The sequence below is a fragment of the Panthera leo genome, chromosome A3, assembly GCF_018350215.1.
Source record: "Panthera leo isolate Ple1 chromosome A3, P.leo_Ple1_pat1.1, whole genome shotgun sequence".
NCBI lineage: Eukaryota > Metazoa > Chordata > Mammalia > Carnivora > Felidae > Panthera > Panthera leo.
The window spans coordinates 101371758-101398245 of record NC_056681.1 but is presented as its reverse complement, the minus strand read 5'-3'; the positions used below and the strand labels follow the sequence as shown (position 1 = coordinate 101398245).

At 40.4% G+C, this 26488-nt stretch overlaps 1 protein-coding gene across 2 annotated transcripts in view; it reads left to right on the top strand.

The window, feature by feature from the left end:
- Nucleotides 1-25977, top strand: part of EIF2AK3 (eukaryotic translation initiation factor 2 alpha kinase 3) — a 67798-nt gene extending 41821 nt beyond the window's left edge. For both annotated transcript variants that reach the window (XM_042932972.1, XM_042932971.1), the window contains exons 11-17: nucleotides 2779-2901; nucleotides 6732-6881; nucleotides 7876-8653; nucleotides 12433-12600; nucleotides 18454-18555; nucleotides 22414-22476; nucleotides 25473-25977. In XM_042932972.1, the coding sequence (XP_042788906.1) occupies nucleotides 2779-2901; nucleotides 6732-6881; nucleotides 7876-8653; nucleotides 12433-12600; nucleotides 18454-18555; nucleotides 22414-22476; nucleotides 25473-25673 (1585 nt within the window). In that variant the 3' untranslated portion in view covers nucleotides 25674-25977. The remainder of the gene's footprint in view (nucleotides 1-2778; nucleotides 2902-6731; nucleotides 6882-7875; nucleotides 8654-12432; nucleotides 12601-18453; nucleotides 18556-22413; nucleotides 22477-25472) is intronic.
- Nucleotides 25978-26488: the final 511 nt, after the last annotated feature.

The window sequence follows — 26488 nt, the reverse complement described above, 5'->3', positions numbered from 1 at the left end:
AAATAGAAAAATGGGGGGAAAACACCAATAGGTCATTTTTAAAAATAGAAGAGGGAGGTGAGTCACCTAAAAAGTAGGCAATTCAAATAATTTGAAAGTAAAATAAAAGAGAGAATCTGTTAGCATCTATTAGGTATATAGTTTTTTATGCTTTGTGGTACAGGGAATGGTACTGTGGTTCATTTTTCAATTACATGGTTTATTTCTATGTTTTCCCTTTGTTTTGATATCATACTTAACACTTGGTAATATGGAAACAAGGAAGAGATACAGAACCTCACTGTTCAATACCTAGGGTAATGATTTGATGACAGAAAGATTGAAAATTACAGCTAAAATATGTGATACTTTATCTGTGGACCTAATTGATCTACGGTACATTCATACTGTATTATGACAAATGGAGAATTGACTATAATCAATTTGTTTTAGGTACAAGTTGCCCAAAGGAGAATTTACTAGGTGACTAAGAAATGGCAAAGGCTTTAGTACCCTTCTAATAAAGATGCTAACCAATATGTCAGCGGACAGCAACACCAGCAGGTAGAGAGAGGGAGCGAACTAGGGACCCAACAGCTCTTCATCGGGTAGAGTCCACTACTGAAGCCATTCATTGTTCATTCAACATTTACTCTAAACAACTGAGCACAGGAAAGTATTCCAGGCTTTAGGAAAAACAAAAAGACTAGTCCTATCCTGAAGGGGCTTAAAATCTATGAGAGAAGATAATACGGGGCAAAACGGAAACATACAAGAAAAAAGCTGTGAACTGTAAGTGACTCAGTCTGGTTGTGATGATTCTGTGAGTGGAGAAGAGGTTGTCATAAACGACCATTTTCATTGGCCAAATGTCATATGGTCACATTTTCATTGAACCTTAGATTGTGAGTAAGGAAGAATTAGGTAAACACAGGGAGGAATGGGGATTAGTGAATAAGCATATATCCGTAAGGCTGTTGTGAAGAGAATTAGAATAATGTACTCTGAAATTGAATTAGACTTTATTTTCCTTTAACTTTATTCAATATGGAGAGTACAGCTGATTGTTTTTCAAATACATAAGCTCTATAATAATACCTAATGTTTATTGAATGCCTACTATATTGTAGGCATTATAAAGAACCTGAGCTCTGGGTCCAGTCATGAGTTCAATACCCAACTTTGTGATTTATCAGTTGGGACCTTAGGCATGATGATACTTACCTTTACAGAGTCTATAATCTTAAATAAGATGTCTCTCATTTCAGATGATATATTTATTTTCATATGGATGTTTTCTTTAATATAGGGCAAAATTCAATTGGCCCTTCAGAAGTAGGGTATGGATTTCATGGGCTTTGTAGCTGGGGAGATGGATTTGTACCAAAGTGTCTTGACTAGCTATTTTTAGGGATACAGAGTATTGTTCTTCATTCTCTGTGAAGGTAATTGGCCCATTGAGGATTTGGATCAATTGCCTCTCCTCCTTAACTCCATGCTCTAGCCAGCTGAGCCAGCTACTAAATTAATAGGAGTGTGCAAATCATAAAGTAATAAACTTAGCCTTATGAGAGACACTAAAGATAATCTAATCTAATTCAACTACTCCCCATCTGCCTGGAGAACAACTTCATAGCAGGCATGCATGCATTCATTTATTTTTTCATATATTGTCCGATAGATATTTGTTAGATCTTCTATTTGCCAGGTAAGCTCAGCCTCTGGAAATACAAAGAGAAACAAGAATGCTTTTCTGCATTCAAGGCCGCCACAGTTCAGCGGCAGTGGGGAGAGTGAGCTGAGTACGAATAACTGCAAAATATCGAGATTACGTTTAAGTAGTTCAGAGTACTGTGTGAACAGTGCTATGAGAACATGAAGACAGGGGTGTAGGAAGGCCCTACGGCAATGGCGAGATGAGCAGAATGAAGGAAAAACAAGAGTTTCATTAAGTACAAAGAAGTAGGCCATCTCAGCAGAGCAAACAGCAGAAGCAGAAGTGCCGAAGTTGTGAGACCTCGTGCAGGCTGGCTGGAACACAGCACAGAGCGGTGAGGTCGGGCGCAGAAGGGAGACCAGACTACAGTGTGCAGCCCGGCCTTTAAGTCACAGATGCTGAGTTAGCCGGTGATGAGCACACTGACTCAGGAGGCATCCCAGCCAATTGCAGACATCTTTGGTTCCTAGAAAGATTTCTGGCAAAAAAAACCCCAAAAAACAAAAAAAACACTTAAATATAAGAGGATTGATTACATTTTTGCCATAAAAATGCACTGACATAGGATTAAACTGTGTTTTTCTCATTGAGTGCAGAATGCCACAGGAGGCAGAAGTTTAGAGAATTAAGGATGGAATATTTTGGTAGGTGATGGAAAGTATCAGACAAGTTAGATCAGTAGTGTGGTTGCTATAAAAACAAGTGATTAACAGGTGATTCCCAACTAAACAGGAGCTTTTTTATTTTTTATACATTTTCTTGGAAAAAATTAGAATGGGTTTGCTTCATTTATATAAACAGAAGAACAAAGAATGCTAGTAGTAGAATTTAAACTACACTCTGAGGGCACCTGGCTGAGTCAGTTGGTGGAGCACGTGACTCTTGATCTTAGGGTCATGAGTTCAAGCCCCACGTTGGGGTTAGCATTTACTCAAATAAATAATTAAAAATAAAAAAAAAAAAAACCCTGCACTTTCTATTAAAATAAGTTCTATAAGACTTAACAGAGTTTAGACACTTTTTATACATCATAAAATAAGATTGAACTATTACCTTATTAAAATTTCTTTTTTTTTTTAAAGATATCTAACAGATTTTGAGCCGGTTCAGTGCCTGGGACGCGGTGGGTTTGGAGTTGTCTTTGAAGCCAGAAATAAAGTTGATGACTGCAATTATGCTATCAAGAGAATCCGTCTCCCCAACAGGTAAGGGAGGGGCACTGATAGTGAACCTGGAGCTAGGACCATATTACTCATCCCACAGGCAATACATCCTTCTTCCTATACTCGATAGATCCTATAGGAAACATAGTTTCTGACCTTCATTGAATCTTAGCTTCTGAGGGCTACCAGGTAACCAGCTGTCTAAAAGGGGTGATCTAGGGGTGCCTGGGTGGCTCAGTCGGTTGAGCGTCTGACTTCGGCTCAGGTCATGATCTCACAGTTCGTGAGTTCGAGCCCTGCGTCGGGCTCTGTGCTGACAGCTCAGAGCCTGGAGCCTGCTTCCGATTCTGTGTCTCCCTCTCTCTGCCCCTCCCCTGCTCATGCTCTGTCTCTCTCTCTCTGTCTCAAAAAAAAATAAATAAAACATTAAAATAAAAAAATTTAAAAAAAATTAATAAAAGGGGTGATCTATTTATTTTTTTAATGTTTATTTATTTATTTTGAGAGAGAGAGAGCATGAGCAAGAGAGAGGGAGAGAAAGAGAAAGGATCCCAAGCAGGCTTTGCACCTTCAGCACAGAGACCAGTGTGGGTCTCGATCCCCCAAACTGTGAGATAATGACCTGAGCCAAAACCAAGAGTTGGACATTCAATCCGCTGAGCCACCCAGACGCCCTGGGGTGATCTATTGAGATTGCTTTGTCTCTACTTAGAAAATCTGCCCTTGTTTTTGATTCTTAACCACTCAGGGCTTTCCCACAGTGAATTATGATGACTATAGACTTTACTACATAGCACCATTTAGAAATAATCTATTTATTGTGGGAAATAGAGAAAGTATTAAAACTCATCTGTGTCTTTTCTCCCCAGAAATATTATTACCATTTTAGGGTGTTTCCTTTTGATTTTTTTGTCTGATCATAAATTTACTTTCTTAGTAGCATAGTTACCAGTACAGTACAGTTTTATCTGTTGCTTCCTTCATTTAATTCTTGGTATTTTCCATGTTATTAAGAGTATTTTATTAAAATGCTAAAATACACTAAAAGTATCTTAGGGCTGGATGATAGTCCAACTGATACATGTGAAATATTTTAACTGTTCCTTTTTTTGTTTTTTTTTTAAACATTTGGGTTTCAAATTTGTTGCAGTTAAAAACAGCTTTGCAGTGTTCATCTTTATTTATTTATTTCTTTTTAAATGTTTATTTGTTTAATGTTTATTTATTTTTGAGAGAAAGAAAGAGAAAGAGACAGAGTGTGAGTGGGGGAGGGACAGAGAGAGAGGGAGACACAGAATCCAAAGCAGGCTCCAGGCTCTGAGCTGTCAGCACAGAGCCCGACATAGGGCTTGAACTCACGAACTGCAAGATCATGACCTGAGCCGAAGCCGGACGCTTAACCGACTGAGCCACCCAGGCGCCCCATGTTCATCCTTAATATAAATGTTTTACCACATCTGCTTCCTTAGGATAGATTCCCGGAAGTAGGATTTCTGACTCAGAACAGTGTCATGCTTAAGATGATTGCCTTTGAGTAATGCCTTCTTTTCCATCTATTTTAGCAGGCTCCTATTGGTTCTTGATTTAATGTGCACTGATTGCTCAGTGTCTTTGTAACTGGTAGTTAAACATTCTGTCCAACAGATAGGGACACAGGACTGGGATGGATTTGTGTACTATGTGACTAATTCTTCTCTTTGATATATAATTTTTGAGTAGTTTGCATATTCATATGTGTAAGTTACCACGTAGGATATGAAATTAAGCAAAACTTCTGTCCCCGAGAACCAATAACTCTTTGAAGCTTTTGTGTACATACAAAATAATTTTGTGTATATACAGATAATTACAATACAAGGAAGACTGTCACCTGGTGGCCTAGATTAGTAAATAGCTTCCCATGACAAAAGTGCAGATGTAGCTGAAATCAAGGAAGGCCAGCTTTATGGAGGTGGTGACATCTGGGCTGCGTGTTCAAGAGTAGCCTGTCTCTCAGTAGACGGATGTGTGAGGGAGGGATGTCTCACTACACAGATGGCCCGAGAAGGGCTCTAGGGAAAGCACTTGGAGGTGGCACAGAGAACAGTGAGCATTCTGGCGTGGGTGGAGTAAAGGGTAAGGATGGGGGAGTGTGGAGGAGATGTAAGATGTGGGTTTCAGGACCTTACATGCCAAGCAAGGGGGGTTAGACTTTGTTTCATAGACAGTTGGGTCTTTGAGTAGAGAGGTGACGCGATCAAAGTGGAGGTGGCTCTGGAGGTGGTACGTATAAGTGGCTGACATGAGGAAAGGGTCAGAGATAAATGTTTGTTAGGTTTTTGGTTTGGGTGTTTTGGGGGTTTTTTTTTGTAAGTTTAGTCCTAAGATGTGGAACATTTGTGCGCAGTAGTGGGGACGGGTGAGAAACGAGTGAGTGTAATGAATTGAAAAGGAAGAGCTGATAGGACTTGGTAACTGAAGGTGGGGACCTAGAAGTTGAAGAATTCAAAAATGTAGCAGGATTCTCAGATTGGGAGAGTAGGACAACAGCCAAGCACAGAGGGCAGAGTGGGAGTGGCCATCCATCTCCTGGGGAGGGAGGAGGACGTCACTTGCATTCATTATGTTGTTTCAGGTGATAGTGGGATCCCTAGATATGTGAGATTAGATCCATCAGAAAAGCTGTCACAGCAGAAAATCGAATCCAGATGCTTTTCTTTTTAAAAATTTTTTTTACACTTTTATTTATTTATTTTGAGAGAGACAGAGACAGCATGAGCTGGGGAGGGGGAGAGGGAGAGGGAGAGGGAGAATCCCAAGCAGGCTCTGCACTGTCAGCACAGAGCCTGATGTGGAGCTTGAACTCCCGAACCTTGAGATCATGACCTGAGCCAAGATAAGAGTCAGACACTTAACCAACTGAGCCATCCAGGTGACCCACCAGACGCTTTTCTAATACACTTCATTGCCTGTGATACTCAGTATGTGAGACTTGCCTCAAACAAACATGCTAATACAGGTTTTTTGCATTATAATATGTGCTGTGCCAATTATGTATGTACCAGTGTGTTTGTTCTCCATCCTCCTGAGCTGCCATTCTGAGCTCCTTTTTCTGAATACTTAACACCTATTCCTCTTTTTATTGATTTAACAAGCATTAAACATTAATCTTTAACGGTCTGTAGTCATTCATTTTTAGTCATCCAAGAGACAATAGATATGTCTGTAGCATTTATTTTTAGAAGAAAAAAACCTAAAAACATGTATTTTTTAAATTTTTTTAAATGTTTATTTATTTTTGAGAGACAAAGACAGGGCATGAGCAGGGGTAGGGGCAGAGAGAGAGGGAGACACAGAATCTGAAGCTGGGTCCAGCCTCCAAGCTCTGAGCTGTCAGCGCAGAGCCCGACGTGGGGCTCGAACTCACAAACTGTGAGATCGTGACCTGAGATGAAGTCAGACACTTAACCGACTGAGCCACCCAGGTGCCCATAAAATACATGGATTTTTTAAAATACAAAACCTAGCACGTGGATTTTTAGAATTGTGCCACTAGGCTAACTCATTTCTTTCTTTCTTTTTCTTTTTCTTTTTTTTTTAAGAGAAAGAGTGCATGAATGGGGTAGAGGGGCAGAGGGTGAGACACGGAGAGAGAGAATCCTTAAGCAGCCTCCGTGCTGAGCATGGAGCTCCATCCCATGACCCTGGGATTGTGACCTGAGCTGAAATAAAGTGTCAGACTTTTAACTGACGAGCTACACAGGAGCCCCTAACTCCTCTGTTTCTAATTTTACATTCAAGAGAGATTTTTATTTTCTTATTTTTTACTATTAGATATGATTACTTTTTCAGATAAGAGCAACCTTCAGTGTTGTCTTTTTTCTATATTTCAGGGAATTGGCTCGGGAAAAGGTAATGCGAGAAGTTAAAGCCTTAGCCAAGCTTGACCATCCAGGAATTGTGAGATATTTCAATGCTTGGTTGGAGGCACCACCAGAGAAGTGGCAAGAAAAAATGGATGAAATCTGGCTGAAAGATGAAAGGTAACTTGATTAGACAGAGACTTAAAAACTTCTTTTAGGCTAGTTTTAGGCTAGTTTTTCCTTCTGTGAACAAAATATCATTTCTGTAACTAGAGATGTGTCTTGTTTGTTTTAGGAAAAACTGCTGTTCTCTGTCATGTTTTAGAACGTTCTCTAGCCACTTGTTAATTGAAAAGTTTATTTTTTAGAACCTGAATTTTTGAAATTATTTGTAGATAGGGCTCTACAAATTGTAAATCACTGAGGGATTTACAGTGGCTTTTCTCATCAAGAGAGATTGCCTGCTTTTGTCTCCTTTTTTTTTTTTTTAATTTTAGATGTTTAGTTTCTCAGTAGTTAACAATTCACAACTCTTTTTCAAGGTAGGTTACAAGTATTTGCAGCTAAAAATACTTAAACTTACTGAAGATAATTCCTATATCTTGGGAAAGAAGGCTCTTGTAAAAAGGATTAAATGAGAACGAAGAAGAGGCAGGCTGCAGACAGACTGTTTACCAAATAGCTGAGATTAAATCCCAGCCTACGTGTGCCAAACACAACCCCAGATCCACATGAAGCCATTTATTGAGGTGGCACTTGTTATAGACGCAGTCAGTAGCCAAACCATGGAAGGACCCAGTGAGGTGATCCTCAGCTCAAGGCCCTGGGAGCTGCTGCCCCAGTGTGGACGAGGGATTCAGAATCACGGCCGCTGAGGAATCCTGTCTTTGGTGGGCCCTCAGTGCCTTGTGTTTTGCATAAAGTCCTTGGCTGCTCTGGCACAACAGATAATGGCTTCGAGTATAAAACGAAGCTTTCCAATTTAAATTTCTTAGAAGAAATGGATGGAATATGACTGTTCTTTGTCACATATAGCATGTTTTTATTTAATCTGTTGTTTGTCATTTGGTAACTGGCTTTCTTACAGACGAAGCTTTTAGAATAAAGAGTATAGTTCACATAATTTAATCAGCACATACTCCCTCTCTTCCCTTTGTATCTCTCCCACTTTTAGCACAGACTGGCCACTCAGCTCTCCTAGTCCAGTGGATGGACCATCCGTTAAAATATGCAGAATGGACCCTTTCTCTACAAAGGAACATATTGAGATCATAGCTCCTTCTTCACAAAGGAGGTCTTTTTCAGTAGGGATTTCCTGTGGCCAGACAAGTTCATCTGAGAGCCAGTTCTCTCCACTGGAATTATCAGGAACGAACCACGGAGATACCAGTGAGTCAGTGGATGCAGCCTACAACCTCCAGGACAGTTGCCTTACAGAGTGTGATGTGGAAGACGGTACCATGGACGGCAATGAGGAGGGGCACTCCTTTGAACTTTGTCCTTCTGAAGCTTCTCTTTATGGAAGGTCAAGGGAGCGAACATCCTCTTCTATAGTGTTTGAAGATTCTGGCTGCGATAATGCATCCAGGAAAGAAGAGCACAAAACTAACCGCCTGCATATTGGCAACCATTGTGCTAATAAACTGACTCCTTTCAAGCATTCCAGTAGCAAATCTTCTTCCGAACCTACCTTCTCTATTTCTCCTCCAAGACCGACCACTTTGAGTTTAGATCTCACTAAAAACACTGCAGAGAAGCTCCAGCCCAGTTCACCGAAGGTATATCTTTACATTCAGATGCAGCTGTGCAGAAAGGAAAACCTCAAAGACTGGATGAACAGTCGGTGCACCATAGAGGAGAGAGAGAGGAGCGTGTGTCTGCACATCTTCCTGCAGATCGCAGAGGCGGTAGAGTTTCTGCACAGTAAAGGGCTCATGCACAGGGACCTCAAGGTCTGTATTCGGGGAACACCGCCCAGGGGTTTCAGTCTGACATTCCGTGACTGAGAGCAGTTCTTTCGATATTTGTCGGTCTCTAACTGAAGTGCCCTCGGGCAAAGGAGAGTAAAGGCATCAGAGAAGGGAGCAGAGGTCAGGGGAAATAGCCTGAAGGAACCTCTGCAAAAAGAAGTCTTGTGTTTTGAAAACTTCGGGCAGAGCATACCCTGTCCTCTATAATGTGCTTATGTTCATTTTACAGTAAAAAGTATTCCCGGTCCTCCTGATGAAAAGGACCAATCCACCCTGAGCAGATATACCCTGTTTTTCCTATGGCTTTGGGTAACCCTGACATAAGTTCCAGAGGGCCCCAGAGTAGCATGGTGAAAGGACCCACGAAGGAAGGGCAGACATAGGTTCCGCATTAGCCATTTGGGGAAGGGTGTGAGAAGCTGGATGGGGAAAGAAAGGAAATAGCCACATGATTGTTTCTAGCTCTAAAACTTTTGATTCTATTTTTGGTATATACGGTATTGAATATTGTGGCAATATGATATGCTAAATTATATAAGATTCTTGCTAAAATACTCAATATTTCTTCAACGTGTGTCTCTGAAATAAGTATATGGAACTTTTACCTGGCTAATTTCGGCCATATTCCATACGCTCATAGCGATCATCAGCACATGTGTAGGGAATATGTAAATACTCTCCTGATGACGAAGTAGCTGAAATTATTGATTGCAGGCATTTTCAGTTTTGTTGCACGTGACCACACTCTTTTGTTTCAGGCACCAAAGTAGCTACTTGGACAAGTTATTTTCTTCTCAAATCACCAGTAGTTTTTTTAATCCTTGAATATGTTTTAAGAGTTTGGAATAACAGGGATCAGAGTTAGGAATAGTTCCTATTTTCCAAAGTAATCCTTATTGAGGTATATATAATCACTGTGCTTCAGTGATTTTTAGGGTGGGCCCAAACTGATGAGCAGGAGTTATTTTGCACTGTAGGAAAAGTTCAGAGATGATTTCTTTTGGTTGGAAGGGAGAAGACAACTTCCAGGAAGCCAGATCCCCTTAACCAAAGGGTGCTGGCTATTTGAATACGGTAAACGTTTATCATCTGGTTAGAAACACATTCTTCTTGTACTCAGCACTTACTATACACACAAGATTCCAAGTTGAAAGGCAATGTAATTGTGCTTTCACTGATGATGTATCCTTCTGCCGATTTTATAATGTTAATGAGATATTAGTGAATATTTGTTTAATGCCACAGTGTTGTCTAAAGGTTTTTTCTGCGTTTGTCTATCCACCAAAAAAATTCCAATTTCCCCTTAGTTTTTCTAGAAATCAAAAAGTTTGTTCCTTTGTAAAGACCTATTGTTTTTAAAGACTTCCAGTGTGCCAGAAAAATTACTCCCACAATTTTTATTCCCAGTTTAAAAAGGTCTGCATTCTGTTCATTCTGACCCAAGGCTCTGAGCCATGTTAAACCTTGCGGCCCTTCCACTCCCCAGCTTTTGTTCCTTGCCCAGTGTTTGTCATTGGCGCTCCCCATCCCCCAGTTCTCCAGGCTTCTAGTCTCTTCTCTCTAGCTGGGGCTTCACACTGGGCTTTTCGCAGTTCCTCAGGTATACTGTGTCCTCATAGAACCTGGTATTTCTCCTTTAAATTCTCATCACACTTGTATTATTTATCCTTTGGTTTCCATGTCTGTTTTGTTCACTTGTTAGTTCCTTAGTACAATGTCTGGCACATTCTGTATGCTCATACCATTTTATTTTTAATATTCTTTTGTTTATGGGAAAAACGCATTTGTGCCGATTTAACCAAAAAGGAAATGTATTGGCCATATAACTGAACTATCCAAGATTCAGGTAAAGCTTGATCTAGGATCAAGAGATGTATAGCCAGAACCTGGCCCTACCCCATCGCCATTTCGTGTTTCCATTTTCAGGCATGGTCTCCCTTCACGGTCTCAGGATAGGTATCAGCAGTCCTCAGGGCTTCATGTTGTAAGTCTTTGAGGGTCGTTGGATAGGGCATGGGAACAAAAGTATCTCTTTCCCCCAATATTGTTCAGAAATCCTGGGTTTCTTTCTAATTGATAAGCCAAGGACACATATCCACCCCTAACCCAGTCTCCTAGCCAGGGGATGGAACCATGCTGACTGGCTTATATAACCTCTGGGGTAGTAGCCTCAGGACAACTTCCACACGAACCACGGGGTTGCTGCACGCTTGGGAAGAAGGGAGTTCCCCAGGGCAAGTCAGGATATTTCTGGTGGAAGCACAGGGGGAGATGCTGGAAGACCAAAAAAAAAAAAAAAAAAAGTCCATTACAGTGTTTAGTAAATAACAACTGACCCCAGAAAAGAAGCAGGGAGGGAGAAAGATGAAACGAATGGCAGCACGGTCTATTGTTGTCTCTCACATGGGGTCATTTGGGGGAGAGCAGGATGCCATTACTGTAGACTTTGGGTTTTGTGCAATAACTTACTGCTTCAGAGTCGAAACTGTAGAAGCGTATTTTGCAGTTTAGGAGTAAAATGTTATTTAGCAGTATTGGAGGCCCAGTGACATTCAATGTCATGAGCTAAATGACTTCCTTTCTCCTTATTTCAAGGGCTACGACAGTGTTTATGTTAGCCAGGGTTAGCACAGGTGCTGAAGGAACGATGATGTATTTCACACGGGCAGTTGGAGGAACCCACAAGAAATCTGGTTGGATATATCCCACAAAGAGTTGTATGTGAGGGTTTAGAACTCAGGACAGTGGTCTGGGAGTATATGGGAGCCTAGGGTATTAGAAGAGGCAGCACAAGGTAGTAGTGAAGAGCTCTTATTCTCCTTGGTAGCCTACTTCCCCTCTCAGACACAAACCCAAAGGTCAGTCTGTTTTATTCATTCATCAGATAGAAGTGATGAGCTACCATAGGGCAATGATTGTCCTGAATGCTGGCCATGTGGCAGTGAACCAGAAGTCTTTTTCTTAGGGAAACTTGAACTTGAATTTCCTGGGTTTGAATCCCTGCTCCACCACTTGCTAGATGGGTAACCTTGGGCAATTTACTTAATTGTTCTGGGCCTCAGTTTTCATATCTGTAAAATGGAGGTCTAAAAGGACTAATACAGTTGTAAGTATTACATGAGTTAATAGTGGTAGACTGCTTTATTTTTTTTAATTTTTGTTTATTTTTGAGAGAGAGAAAGCATGAGCAGGGTGGGTGGGCAGAGAGAGGGGGGACAGAGGATCCAAAGCAGGCTCTGGACAGCAGAGAGCGCTGCGCTGAGAGCAGAGAGCCCAATGCGGGGCTCGAACTCACAAACTGTGAGATCATGACCTGAGCTGAAGTCGGACGCTTAACTGACTGAGCCACCCAGGCACCCCAGTAGTGGTGAACTGCTTTAGAACTGGTGCATTACCAGTGTTATGTATGCCTTTGCTGTTATTATTACTGTTAACTATCATGGCTTAAGTCATAAACATAAAAAGCCTGCCCAAGGAGAGTCTAGAATACTGAGATTGAGGACTGGGTCCTGGAGAATGTGAATCTCTAAGAGTTTAAATAGATGTTCAATCAATGCCAGCTCCCTTTGTCACCCCTCCCTTTTCCTTACTCAACATTGGATGATTGCTTTTATTTTTATATTAGTCCATTTTAAAGAGAAACATGTTTGAGACTATCTAGTTTCTTGTATATATCTTCTACAGTCATTTAAATAATTCTCTTCATTTCTCTTCTTCTCCATATACACCCACCATGCCTTTGTCTGTCTTATTTTTTCCAGCCTTCCAACATATTCTTTACAGTGGACGATGTGGTCAAGGTCGGAGACTTTGGATTAGTGACTGCAATGGACCAGGATGAGGAAGAGCAGATGGTTCTGACCCCAATGCCAGCGTGTGCCAGACACACAGGACAAGTAGGGACCAAACTGTATATGAGCCCAGAGCAGGCAAGTTTTTTGTTTTCTTTCCAAATTGAAAATGGATTTTCAGTTAGAATGGCCACAAACTAGATGAGCCCCAGGAATCTCCATCCACATTCTCCTTAAAATACCCAATACAATAAAATCTGAAAATCATGGAAACCGGTAGTAGTATTCACAGACAGCACTGCTAGGGTGCCATTTCTACAACCTGAGTTGGGGATGAATTAAGAAAAATACAGCGCATAAAACACACTCACCCCTGCACCAAAACCTGACAGTAACCGGAAATTTAGAAAAAGACTTGGAATGCCCCTCTCCCAAACGTAACTCCAGTTCGTCTTGTGTAAACTATGTAGAAACTGGTTTCAGAGCCAGCCAGAGCCAGAGTACTGTACTGGGCTGCTCATTCCAGTAATTCACAAGCAACTTCTAGAATGTACCAGGGCAGGAACTAGTGGTAGATGGGCTAGGATGTGTTGCCTTGTGGTATGCTTAGTCTCCCAAGGACACGCACTGAGAACGGGCAGGGCCTAGAAGAGTAGTGGGAGCAGGGCATCCCGAGAGCATCGGAGAAGCATGCACAGCCACCACCAGGCTAACCATACTCACAGGCTTACAGATGCTTCTGCAACAGCCGATCTAGGACTTTGTGGTCTCGATACCTGTTTATACTTGTAAACGCGATTGAGAACCCAAGAGTTTTTCTTATGGGATCTTACCTATCAATATTTGCCAAGTTAGAGGTTAATATTGAGAAATTCATAAAAATCTTACTAGCTAAAAATAGCAATATTGAACCCATCACATCTTAAAGACATTTCTGTGAGAAATAAGTATTTTCCAAAACAAAAACAAGTTAGCAAGAAGAGTGGCATTTGTGTACATTTTTTGCAAATCTTATCGGACATAAAACAGCCAGATTCTCACATCTGCTTTTGCATTTAATCTGTTGCACTGTGTTATTTTGGCTGAAGGAAATGAAAATCAGACCTCACACAGATACATAGTTGGAAAGGGAGGAGTATTTAATAGCATTTTCAGGTAATTGTGAGGGTTTGTCTTTGGTAGTGCATCAAAACTTAGTAAGTAATAGTTTCTTAAAAGTCATCTGCCCTGTGGAGTCTAAAACCGTGTCACTAAACGTTTGTATTCTGTTACTGTAACATCCTTGGTCCTTTTTGTACTTTGAAAGGATCTTTCGCTGTTGCATGATTTTGTCACATTGTGTATTGGTAACTTGAAAACTGTCGGTTCCCTAAGTTATGCAACTTTTCCAAAAGTTGTCACAAGTCATTATCTAGTATTTTAAAAAATCACTTGGATTAATATCTCTACCAGTCTCACTAGAAAAGGCTTTAGACATTAAGAAGCCCCCATGGTGAATATGAATTTTCCCAAACTCTGATTTCATGTCAAAGCTCAGTTTTTATCATTAGCCACAAACACTGTCAGTTTTCCTTGAAGTGCCAATCTCACTTTGTTCACCTGTAAGAAAATGTCTCGGGCATCTGGGTGGCTCAGCCGGTTAAGCATCAGACTTCAGCTCACGTCATGATCTCACCATTTGTGAGTTCGAGCCCCGTGTCGGGCTCTGTGCTGACAGCTCAGAGCCTGGAGCCTGCTTTGGATTCTGTGTCTCCTTCTCTCTCTGCTCCTCCCCCACTCTCACTCTGTCTCTCTCTCTCAAAAATAAACATTTTTTTTTTAATTAAAAAAAAAGAAAGAAAATGCCTGTCAGGTAACCAAGTTGGAATAACCATAGTTTGTCGACCAGTTGTTGCTTCAACTCAAAATGGTGAAAAAATGGGAAAAGCAACCAGTTTATGAGGCTGACGCGCTGCCTGCTGTGCTAAGGAGGCAGGTGAAAAGCAACCAGTTCATATTATAACTCCAACAACTGCACAGTCGCTTTCTCTTGAGACAACCACTAGGCCTGGGTGTGGAGCAGAAATGCTTTATGAATATTTCCCATTTTGTCATGCAGACCATTATAAAGATAGGTACCTAAGGGTCAAGATGTAATAAAATTAAGGATTTTTACTGCTTCAGCAAAGACATTCTAAGGGAAACTGCCTTTTTTGTTGTTGTTTAACTGTATGTGGCACCGAAGAATATCATTACCACTGGTACAGCTCGGTGTGGCTGCCTTGATTCACGCTAAGCTTCCCACAGTGCAAATGTCAACATAGAGAGGAGACAAATCATGCCTTAGTAGGAGTATGGAAGTAGTCCTGACCTTGCAGGCCTCCTGAAAGGATGTTGGGATCCTCAGGGATCCGTAGCCAAACTTTGAGAATCTGTGGATTAGATGATCTTTGGAAGGTTGTATCAGAGACCAGTCATAGGAATTGCCTTTGAGAAGGAAGACTTTATTTAACTGTTGTACAATATCCCATTCCACCCCTGCCCCCAGACACCCTTTGAAATAGATGACTGTCCCTCCACTCCTTGTCAGGATCTATCCCATTGTACTGTTTATGCTTCTCACAGCATTTCTAACTCTCTGAAATTTTTTCCTCCCCTCTAAAATACGAGCTATCAGAAGAGAGACCTAATTTTTCTCTTGTTTTACTTTATCCCGGACACCTACAACCGTGATAGAATGAGTGAGTGTGAATGTCAGTGGAAACATAGACACTAGATGGACTCAGCTAACCCCACGCTGCTGTGCTGTGACTGGATTGTGGCTTGCGGCTGATGTGTGTGCTCACGTGCGCACATGTGGGTGTGTGTTTGCTGGAGGAAAGGGTTGCCATCTAAGAAAGGAAGAGATCAACCATAAATGATACCATATTTGTTGTTGTTGAAGATACTAGAAATCAAGGATAGCCGGAGAAATTTTGCCATTGACACTGCAGTGAAAATATGGTAGTTAAAAACAGTCTTAATTCTCTTAACAATTACCTTGTTATTCTATATTATACACTCTTCAATATAGACACTGTCACTTTATAAAATGTCCCTTTATTTTTTTTTAACCATGTTCATTTACTTATTGTGAGAGAGAGTGAGAGAGAGAGAGCAGGGGAGGGGCAGAGAGAGGGAGCAGGAAAGAGAATCCCAAGCAGGCTCCACACTGTCAGTACAGAGCCCCGTGTGGGGCTCAAACTCACAAACTGCAAGATCATGACCTGAGCCAAACAAGAGTCAGACGCTTAACCCACGGAACCACCCAGGTGCTCCTAAAATGTCCCTTTATATATATATAAAAACAAAAAACAAAAAACAGTTAACTGACTTCGGCTCAGGTCATGATCTCACAGTTTGTGGGTTTTAGCCCCGCGTCGGGCTCTGTGCTGACAGCTCAGAGCCTGGAACCTGCTTCGGATTCTGTGTCTCCCTCTCTCTGCCCCTCCCCTGCTCATGCTCTGTCTCTCAGAAAATAAATGTTACCAAAAAAATTTAAAAACAAAAAATGTCCCTTTAAAAGTCTCTCAGAATACTTTGTATGAATTGTCTTAACCAAGTTTCAGAAGCTGTGTTAAGAAATTGTTTTAAAATATATTTTATCGGGCGCCTGGGTGGCGCAGTCGGTTAAGCGTCCGACTTCAGCCAGGTCACGATCTCGCGCTCCGTGAGTTCGAGCCCCGCGTCAGGCTCTGGGCTGATGGCTCGGAGCCTGGAGCCTGTTTCCGATTCTGTGTCTCCCTCTCTCTCTGCCCCTCCCCCGTTCATGCTCTGTCTCTCTCTGTCCCAAAAATAAATAAAAAACGTTGAAAAAAAAAAAAAAATTAAAAAAAAAAAAAAAATATATTTTATCAAAGCTTTCAATTTTTTTTGCCCTTCTAGGAGAAAATAAGTGAGCAGAGACCAGCTACTTTTTTCTTGGTTGTAATTACCAAGAAATATGGTCCAAGTTCTAATATTGCACAGTGATAAAACAATCAACTTAAACTCTCAAAGGGTATATTTATATTATATTCTCCCCCTCTTGAGATTTTACACTTAATTCCTTAATTTTTAGATATTTTGTAGAGATCACTTTGTATGATCACTTTTTGTAGAGATCACGAAGCTACATTGTTTTTTAAATGTACGTAATTGTACTTTTTCCCCCTCCTTTTATATCGATCTATTCTGTATGTAGGAAATATAGGAATGTATAAAGAAAAATTTAAAATCACTTACTAAAAAAATCTCTAAAACATTAACAGTGGTTCTTATTTCTTTTTTCTGTATATGTATACACCCTTTACAACACGTATTTATACATACTTTATTTTGGAAAAGAAACTTGGGATTCTAGTCCATAAGATTTTGGATAAAATATTAAAATTAAGCATTTCCCACATTATTGAATGTTTTTAGAAAATAGCTTTGGGTATATAGTATTCTCTCTGTGAAGCAATTTATTCAATGTTCGTTTTGGGCATTTTAGTTACTTACTTACAAGTTTTGCTATTAGGAGTATTACTTAAATAACTATCCCTGCGTACAAATCTCCCCATTTCCACTTACCTTTGGGTGGATGAAATAAAATAGGACTATTAAATGGAAGTCAGTGTTTACTGCAAGTTGCTTTTCATGAAGGTGTGTTATTTTCCAAATAGTGTGTGAGGATGTCCTTTTCACTGTAGCCCTATAAGCTCTGTTTTTGAAGAGTTTGGGGAGTTTGGAATACTTCCCAACCCCCAAAGATAAGAGGGAAGGGAAGAGGGAAAGGTAATGTCACCAATGTTGGCACTGACACTCTCCCGAGCTGATACTCTTTACACACAGAGGCAGGCTGGCTGGTAGAAGGAGCCTGGGAGGCTGGTGTCAGCTGCCACTTAGGAGGTGGGAGAGGGCTTCGAGTCCCCCATTAAGAAATGCCACCATGGGGGCGCCTGGGTGGCTCAGTCGGTTAAGCGTCCGACTTCAGCTCAGGTCACGATCTCGCGGTCCGTGGGTTCGAGCCCCGCGTCGGGCTCTGGGCTGATGGCTCGGAGCCTGGAGCCTGCTTCCCATTCTGTGTCTCCCTCTCTCTCTGCCCCTCCCCCGTTCATGCTCTGTCTCTCTCTGTCTCAAAAATAAATAAAAAACGTTAAAAAATAAAAAAAATTTAAAAATGCCACCATGGAGTGCTTTCAGAGTAACGCCCTTCTCTAATGTTTGCCAAACGTGAAGTTCTCTGCCTAGAGTAATTTTCACACATAAAAGGGTTCTTCTAAGTCCGAGGAGGTCACTTTTAATTTGAATGAGGCTTTGTTTTATAGAGCAGTTGGGCTGTAATTCGTCTGTTCATTTTAACAAATAAGTTTTTATTGAGGGCCTTCTCTATACTTAGCCCAGTGCCTGATGGTGAGAACACAAAAGCACACAAAAGCGGCAGTTTCCTTCCCTCCAGGACTTTATAATCTAGTCGTGAACAATAAGAAATATACGCATGTAAAGCACAACTAAGAATGCAAAGTAGTCCACAATTAAGTACCATAATGAGGGCTAACCACAGTTGATTAGTGGTTTGGAGTAATGAAGATTTTCTCATAAAAATGGGTGAGGTCTAAGATGATTAGAAATGAGAGATCTGCTTTAGATAGTGTTGGCTTTGAAAATCTTCACCTCGAGGGTAGTTGAGCAGCTCTTACTGGCTCCCACCAACTTTTTTAGCACCGCAAGGCTCCAGGTTTCTTCGGGGCCTATTTTACTGATGCATATCTCAGAGCTGTACCTGGGCTTTCCTTCTGTAATGCTGAGTAGTTTAATTACTCTTGCTGTGGTGAGTTGAAGAAAAGAGGCTGGGAGTGATTATTAACTCTTTGCTGACGTTTTTACCCATACGATTACATTTAAACCAAGAAGTGACTAGGTCAACTTTGGGATTCACTAAGGCTATATTAATTTTGTACGACCTCTGTTAATTTTTTTCTAATATTTCTTCTTTATATGGGATTTCAGATTCATGGAAGCAACTACTCTCATAAAGTGGACATCTTTTCTTTAGGCCTCATTCTGTTTGAACTGCTGTACCCATTCGGCACTCAGATGGAGAGAGTCCGGGTAAGTTCCCCCTACTCAGAAAAGATGCAAAAAGAAAATACTCAAGTTTACAAAAGAAAGGATTTTAAAAGGAGAGTAACTTATTCTGGATACCATCAGACTAGTTGACTGTAAGTGGAAAAGGTCACATGAGCTTTACAGGGATGATTTGTAGACTGTTTACTTCCATTTAAAGCTCAGTTTTCAAAAATTATTTGATTAGTCCTTGTTGCTTAAATTCATCATTAACAATATCCTACACTCAGTCAATTTGTAATAAGTGCAAAGCTAGGGGGACCGTGAGTAATGGGGGCAGAGAGGGAGTGACGGTGGTCTTTGGTCAGAAAAGAGTTTTTCTGAGGGCAAGTGGCCACATACTCATACACTTAAAAACTGGCAAATTAAGCATAATTAATGTTTTTTTTTCTCTGAAAATAAGCCATGACCATGGCTTTTAAGAAAGACTACTGAAAGTCTTTAAAATTTTTTTAAGCTTTAGATTGAGAGCAGGCAAGCACGAGTGGGGGAGGGGCAGTGAGAGAGGGAGAGAGAGAGAGAGAAAGAGGGAGAGAAAATCCCAAGCAGTCTCCACGCTCAGCGCGGAGCCCTACGAGGGGCTCCATCCCACGACCCTGGGATCATGACCTGACCCGAAATCAAGAGTCAGATGCTTAACCAGCTGAGCCACCAGGTGCCCCAACTACTGAAAGTCTTTTAAAAGGAGGCCATTGTCACATTTTTCCCCATTGTCCATAAGTGGTCACCCTCAACTTTTCTAACTGCTATCCCCAGTACTTACCTCCGTATTTCTAAAGTTTGTTCTTATCACCATTTCTATATCAGTTTTAGATCTTATTTATTGACTCCTGTCCATGGTAGAAGAGGATATAGTTCTCACATAGTATCAAAGGGCTCATATTTTCTAACCAAAAGGACCTACCAAGTACTCTGCATAACAAATGGGAAAAAAAGAAGAAAATTAAAAAACCGGAATGACTAAATTTCAGAACACTCTAAAAACTTCTAGAAAGATATGAAACAGGTCCAACATATGTAAAGAATCAGAATCATACGGCATCAAAATTTATGTTGTTACAAGTATATCAAAGAACTCTGTCAAGAAAGTGAAAATCCCCTACAGAATGGGAGAAAATATTTGTGAACCATAGATCTGATAAGGTCTAGTGTTCAGAATATACAAAGAACTATTACAACTCAAGAACAAAAAGACAACTTAATTAAAAAATGAGCAAAGGACTCGAATAGACATTTCGCCAAAGAAGGGATACAAATAATACAAGTTAATACAAATCAAATGCAACAAACAAGGACAAATCAAAATCACAATGAGATACTACTTCACACCATCTATGACAACTGTAATAAACAAAACAAAACAAAATAACAAATGTTAGAAAGGATATAGAGAAATTAGAAGTCCCATACTTTTGCTGGTAGGAATGAAAAATGGTACAGCCACTGGGGAAAGCAGTTTGTCAGTTACTCAGAAAATTAAGCATAGAGTTACACGTGACTCAACAGTCCCACACTAGGTATTTCCCCAAAAGCAATGAAAACAGGTCCACAGACAGACTTGTATGCAAGTGTTCACAGTAGCATCTTCATAGTAGCCAAAAAGGAGAGACAACCCAAATGTGAGTCAGCTGATGAAAAACAAAATGATGTGGTGTGCCTGTGCTATAGAATGTTATTCAGCCACGAAAGGAAATGAAACACTGACGAATGCTACAACACCGATGACCCTCGAAAGTGTTACACTGAGTGAAAAGCCAGACACAAAAGGCCACCTGTTGTAGGATTCCACTGATGTGAAATATCTAGAATATGTAAATCTATAGAGACAAAGCATATCCGTAGTTGTCAGGACCTGGGGGTGGATGGGGATGGAGAGGGGCTGTTTAATGGGCTGCTTTTTGGGGTGATGAAAACGTTCTCCAATTAGATAGTGGTGATAGTTGTACAACATTGTGGACAGAATAAGAACCACCGAAGGCACTTTTAAGCGGTTAAAACTACATTTTATTTCGATAAGAAATATTTTTAAAATGTAGTTATGTAAAAAAAATGAGTTAAATGAAGCCAGAATTTATCTTGACCGTGAAAAATTGTTCTATGGGCTACACCAAATAACATACTCTTTGTTTTCTTTCTGATACTTTTTCCCCCCAGAATGGCCTTTTCTCAATTGTTTCGTTTTCTGTGAACCTTTATTGTCATTTTTAACGTGTTCAAAATCTGCACACAGTATTTTGTATATCTATCACACAGTATTTTCTCAGTGCTCAGTATAGCTTATCTGTCTGGTTTTGGGGGTTTTGTTTTGTTTTGTTTGCCTTTTCTTGGAGTCTTTCTTCTCAAAGCTTTTGTCCTCCCATCTGAACTGAATACCCCCTGGACTTTCTATAAGGTGTCACCCAGGGCACACTTGCCCTTCCCCGCCTGGGTCCCTCCCTGTCTCCCAGATTCCACGTTTCCCCTCTTCCTTGCACTACTCCCTTATTTTGCTAGAGCACATTCTGCAGCCAATTCCTCAAAAAGAGTGTATGAGAGAGAAATTTTAGAGTCTCCACGTTTCTAAAAAATATTTTTCCCATCTTTAAATGTAATTGATGAATTGGTCAGCTTCTAATCCTGGATTGGAAATAATTTTCCTCAGAACCTTGAGGGCATTGACTCCGCCTTACAGTTTCCAGTGCTGCAGAGCTGGTGCCTCTCTGATACCTGATTCTTTTATGTGGAATCTTTGGAACCGTTTTGTTTTCCTTTCTGGAAGCTCTTACGAAATTCAGTCCTTTCATTGATCTCTTTTCCCCTCACTTAATGTACTTAACACCGGTACGTCCTTTCAGTTAGAAGATGTGACTCCTTCAGTTCTAGAAAATTTCTTGTGCTAGTTCTTTAGAAATTCTTCTCCACTTTTCTGTTTTTCTATAACTCCTGACTTAATCCTATAATTGGCTAATTTTTTCCCTCCTATTTCCCATTTGTTTGTACGGTTCTTTTGTAAGAGTTCCTTAACTCGTTATTCCAATTTCCTAAGTTTTTATTTTGACAATCCAATTTTTAATGTCCAAGATTGTTCCTTTTTAGAACATTCCATTCTTTTTATGTGGATTCACTATCTTCTCTTAAATCTGAGAATCTTATTTTAAAAGTTTTGTTCTCTATTATGTCTTTCTCTGGAACATAAAGAGAGTGATAACATGTATGAAAATTTCCCAATGAACTTTGAAAAGCTTCGTTTTATACTCAGGATTTAGCACAATTAACTGTTTGTTTGTTTGTTTTGTTTTGTTTTCACTCAAAAAAAAAAAAAATAAGAAGAAGAAAAACAGGGGTACCTGGCTGGCTCAGTCAGCAGAGCGTGAAACTCTTTATCTCAAAAGTCATGAGGTTGAGCTCCACGTTGGGGATAGAGATAACTAAAAAAAAAGAGAGAGAGAGAGGAAGAAAGAATGTACTCTTTCATATCAAATACAAAGAGGCTAGATACAAATAGAAAAAGTTACCCACGTAAGGTCACAAATATTTATTCATGAATGATTGAGGGTTTTTTTACACAAATCAATGTGTTTTCAGTTAAAATCGAGGTGTCAGTATAATATGTACAATTCAAGCATAATTATATCTGAATTATTTTCTAGATTTTGGTGATTTGATGGCATGTAAGATCTGTGCTCTGGAAGCACTTCTTTGTAGATTGTCAGGTCAGGAAAAGCTATTGATAAATTTTCTGTCTGTTTAATACTCAATTTTCTTCTTAGTCACTCTGTGAGAGTATCAAACAATACGTTTAAACAAATAAATCCATATGTCAAAACCGACTTAAAAACCAGTAACACTTTTCTTTCTTTATAGATCTTAACTGATGTAAGAAATCTCAAATTTCCATCACTGTTTACTCAGAAATATCCTCGTGAGGTTTGTATAATTCTAATCTTTTATTTTCTTGTGAATCAAATTCAGAACTTAAAGGGTCTTGAGCCATTAATTCATCAGTTTCCCATTTTACAGATGAGGAAGCCAGAGGTCTAGAGAAGAAAGGGACCTGATCCCAAGCGTACACAACTTGTTAAAATCACAGACTGAACTTGGGTCTGGGGTCCTTGGTGGGGCCCTCAGCCCCGTGTTCTGTGTTCCCTGCTGGGTGATGTCCTGTGTGTGCATCCTGTGTGTCCTTTGGCTTGAGTAAAGCTGAACTCCTAGCTCACTCACGGGCATAGAGCTGCTCCTGGGACCGTGCCATTAATCTCTTTATTTCAGTGAATTTGGGAGGGACCTTAAAAACTGGCTGATTTCTTTAAAAAGCAGGGCAGCGGGGGGGCCGGGGGGGGGGTCACTAATTTCCATTGATTATGTGTGTTGGAGTGAAAGCACTCAGAGCAACACTGTAAAATGGTTCAGCAGAGTGGGAGGGAAAGTTAAGCTGGTCTTGATGGAAGAAATTGTATGTAATGAACCTTTGAAGTTTGTTTTTGCTACTTTTGTTATTTGTATTTCATAATATATTTGGTCCACACACACATCATTTTATAAATCTTGAATTTTCTTAAATAATTAAACTGAAGTAAATCAGACTGGGTGTTAATTATCAAATTAGAAAAAAGTCCAAATTTATCTGTCAGTGAAGAACTGCATTAAAAAATTATCTTTATAGGGGTGCCTGGGTGGCTTAGTTGAGTGTTCTACTTTGGCTCAGGGCATGATCTCGACATCTGTGAGTTCAAGCCCCTCTCGGGTGAACTCGAGCCCCACTCTGGGCTCCACACTCTCTCTCCCTCTCTCTCTGCCCTTCACTCACTTGTGCTCTCTCTCTCTCATAAATAATAAGTAAATTAAAAAAAAATTTTTTTTTTTTAATCTCTATTTTTTGAGAGAGAAAGAGAGTGTGAGCAGGGGAGGAACAGAGAGAAAGGGAGACACAGAATCCGAAGCAGACTCCAGGCTCCGAGCTGTCAGCACAGAGCTGGATATGCGCTCAAACTCACAAACCGTGAGATCATGACCTGAGCCGAGTCGGACGCTTAACCGACTGAGCCACCCAGGTGTCCCAGTAAGTAAATTTTTAAAAATGACCTTTATAGGGGTGTCTGGGTGGCTCCGTCAGTTAAGCAACTGACTACCTCTTGATTTCGGCTTAAGTAGTGATCTCATAATTTGTGGGATCAAGCCCCAGGTCATACTCTCTGCTGGCAATGTGGAGCCTGCTTGGGATTGTCACTCCCTCTCTCTCTGCCCCTTCCTGCTCGTGTGCTCTCTCCCGCTCTCTCTCTCAAAATAAACTTAAAAAAAATGATCTTTATAATATAAGATACACTAAGCTAAAATGAAATATATTTTACTAAAAATTACTTTGTTATATATTTTTCAAAGTTGATGATTCAATTTCCAAGGTGGCTTATAAGAATATATATTACATTGGGGCACCTGGAAAAATACATGTTACATTGGGACACCTGGGTGACTCTGTCGGTTAAGCATCTAACTCTTGGTTTCAGCTTGGGTCACGATCTCCCGGTTCATGAGTTCCAACCCTGCATCGGGCTCTGTACTGACAGTGCAGAGCCTGCTTGGGATTCTCTCTCTTTCCCTCCCTCTCTGCCTCCCCTGCTCGCTCACTTTCTCTCTCTCTCAAAATAAATAAACTTTAGGAAAAAAAGAAAAAGAAAAGGACCCACACTAACAAGTGTTATAAAATATATATATATATATATATATATATATATATATATATATATATATATATATATCACATTAAGGGAGCTCAAAAAAATCAAGGAAAGGGGTTAGGTACTGATCTCTGGTGTGATTTTTTTAAATTTTTTTTTTTAATGTTTTATTTATTTTTGAGAAAGACAGAGACAGAATGTGAGTGGGTTGGGGCAGAGAGAGAGACGGAGACTCAAAATCCAAAGCAGGCTCCAGGCTCCGAGCTGTCAGCACAGAGCCCGACGCGGGGCTCGAACTCCCGAACCACGAGATCATGACCCGAGCCGAAGTCGGATGCTCAACGGACTGAGCCACCCAGGTGCCCCTCTGGTGTGATTGTTTTTAATTGAAATTTTTATTGAGATAATTGTACATTCATATGCAGTTATAAGATGGAATTATTTTTGTAATGTTTAGCTTGAGAAAGGGAGTGAGCATGAGCAAGGGAGAGGGAGAGAGAATCCCAAGCAGGCTCTGTGCTATCAGCACGGAGCTGTAAGCATGGAGCTCAGTGTGGGGCTCAGTCTCACAAAACCCGACATCATGACCTGAGCTGGAATCAGCAGTTGGTCGCTTAACTGACTAAGCCACCCAGGCACCCCTAGATGGAATTTTTTTTTTTTAATGTTTATTTGAGAGAGAGAGAGAGAGCATGAGCAGGGGAGGGGCAGTGAACAAGGGAGACACAGGATCTGAAGCAGGCTCCAGGCTCCAAGCTGTCAGCACGGAGCCCGATGCGGGGCTTGAACTCATGAACCACGAGATCATGACCTGAACTGAAGTCAGTCACTTAACCAACTGAGCTACCCAGATGCCCCAAGATAGAATTATTTTTAAAGACAGGTTATGTCTGTGTTTCAAGGATATGATTTAAGACCCTTTATTATATGTTAGAAAACAATCAATTCAATTACCATGAAATGGTCCGTGTTTATTTGGACCAGGGATTAGCAACCTATGTCCCACAGGCCAAATGCAGCTTTCTGTCTAATTTTATAATAAAGTTTTATTGGGCCACAGCCATGCCCATTTATTTACTTAAGATCTGTGGCTGCTTTTGTACTTTCCTGGCAAAGTTGAGAAGTTGCGTCAGAAACTAGCCCACAAACTTAATATATTTACAGAAAAAATTTTCTGATTCCTGATTTAGCAGACTATTTCACGGTCTAAACCTGGCCCTTCGTTACAAGACAATTTTTATATTTCAGTATGTGATGGTTCAAGACATGCTCTCTCCATCCCCCATGGAACGGCCTGAAGCTACCAACATTATTGAAAACGCTGTATTTGAAGACTTGGAATTTCTAGGAAAAACTGTACTCAGACAGAGGTCTCGCTCCATGAGTTCATCAGGAACAAAACATTCAAGACACTGCAGCAGCTCCTGGAGCCCTTTGCCAAGCAATTAGCCTTAACTTATGTTCACACCCCTAACAGGTGACACAGAATGGCCTCTTAGGAATGTGGCTTTCCGAAATTGTGAACTTGAAAATTTTGTTCTTCGCTCAGTCTTATTTTGGACTACTCTTTCTACGTCATATTTAAACTGGATTTGGGGGCATAACCTAATTTGAGCCAACTCTATACTGCTATACTCCAGAAGAGGGCTCTCACTAAATCACGTGTGGTCCTTGTTCTTCGTGGGTCTCTTGAAACTGGCTGGCCAAGCTTTATAGCCCTCATCTTTGTCTGGGGGCTGGGGGGGGGGGGGGGGGGCGGCGGGTAGAAGCAATCCCTAAAATATAAAGAGAGAATTAAAGGGAAATATTTTTATAGTTCAGAAGAATGACAGTTCCTACATGTGGTAATTATATTGTTCTAGAAATATGCTTTCTAGAGACACAGTGGTGATTTTGAAACTAATTTCCAAAAAAGCTGACTCCGTTTTTGACCTGGTGGGTGGATGGAGAATCTGCACTATTTTGGAGGACAAGTGGCACAAATTGTATAATAATGGTTTATGTCCATAGCTAGTTTTATAGTGACATTTGTAGTATTGAATAGCTTTATTCCTTAGATGGTTCTAGGGAGAGTTTAAGAGCTTTTTGTACTTTTACCTCCAATAAAGGGAAAATGAAGCTTTTTGTGTAAATTGGCCACAAGTTCTGGTTTGGGGAAGGAAAAAGCTGTAGTGAGACATGAATCGTATGTGATGACTAACTTCTTCAATGATGGACTTTTTAAACCTAATGAAATCTTAAATGTTTTATGTGTAATCCTGTAG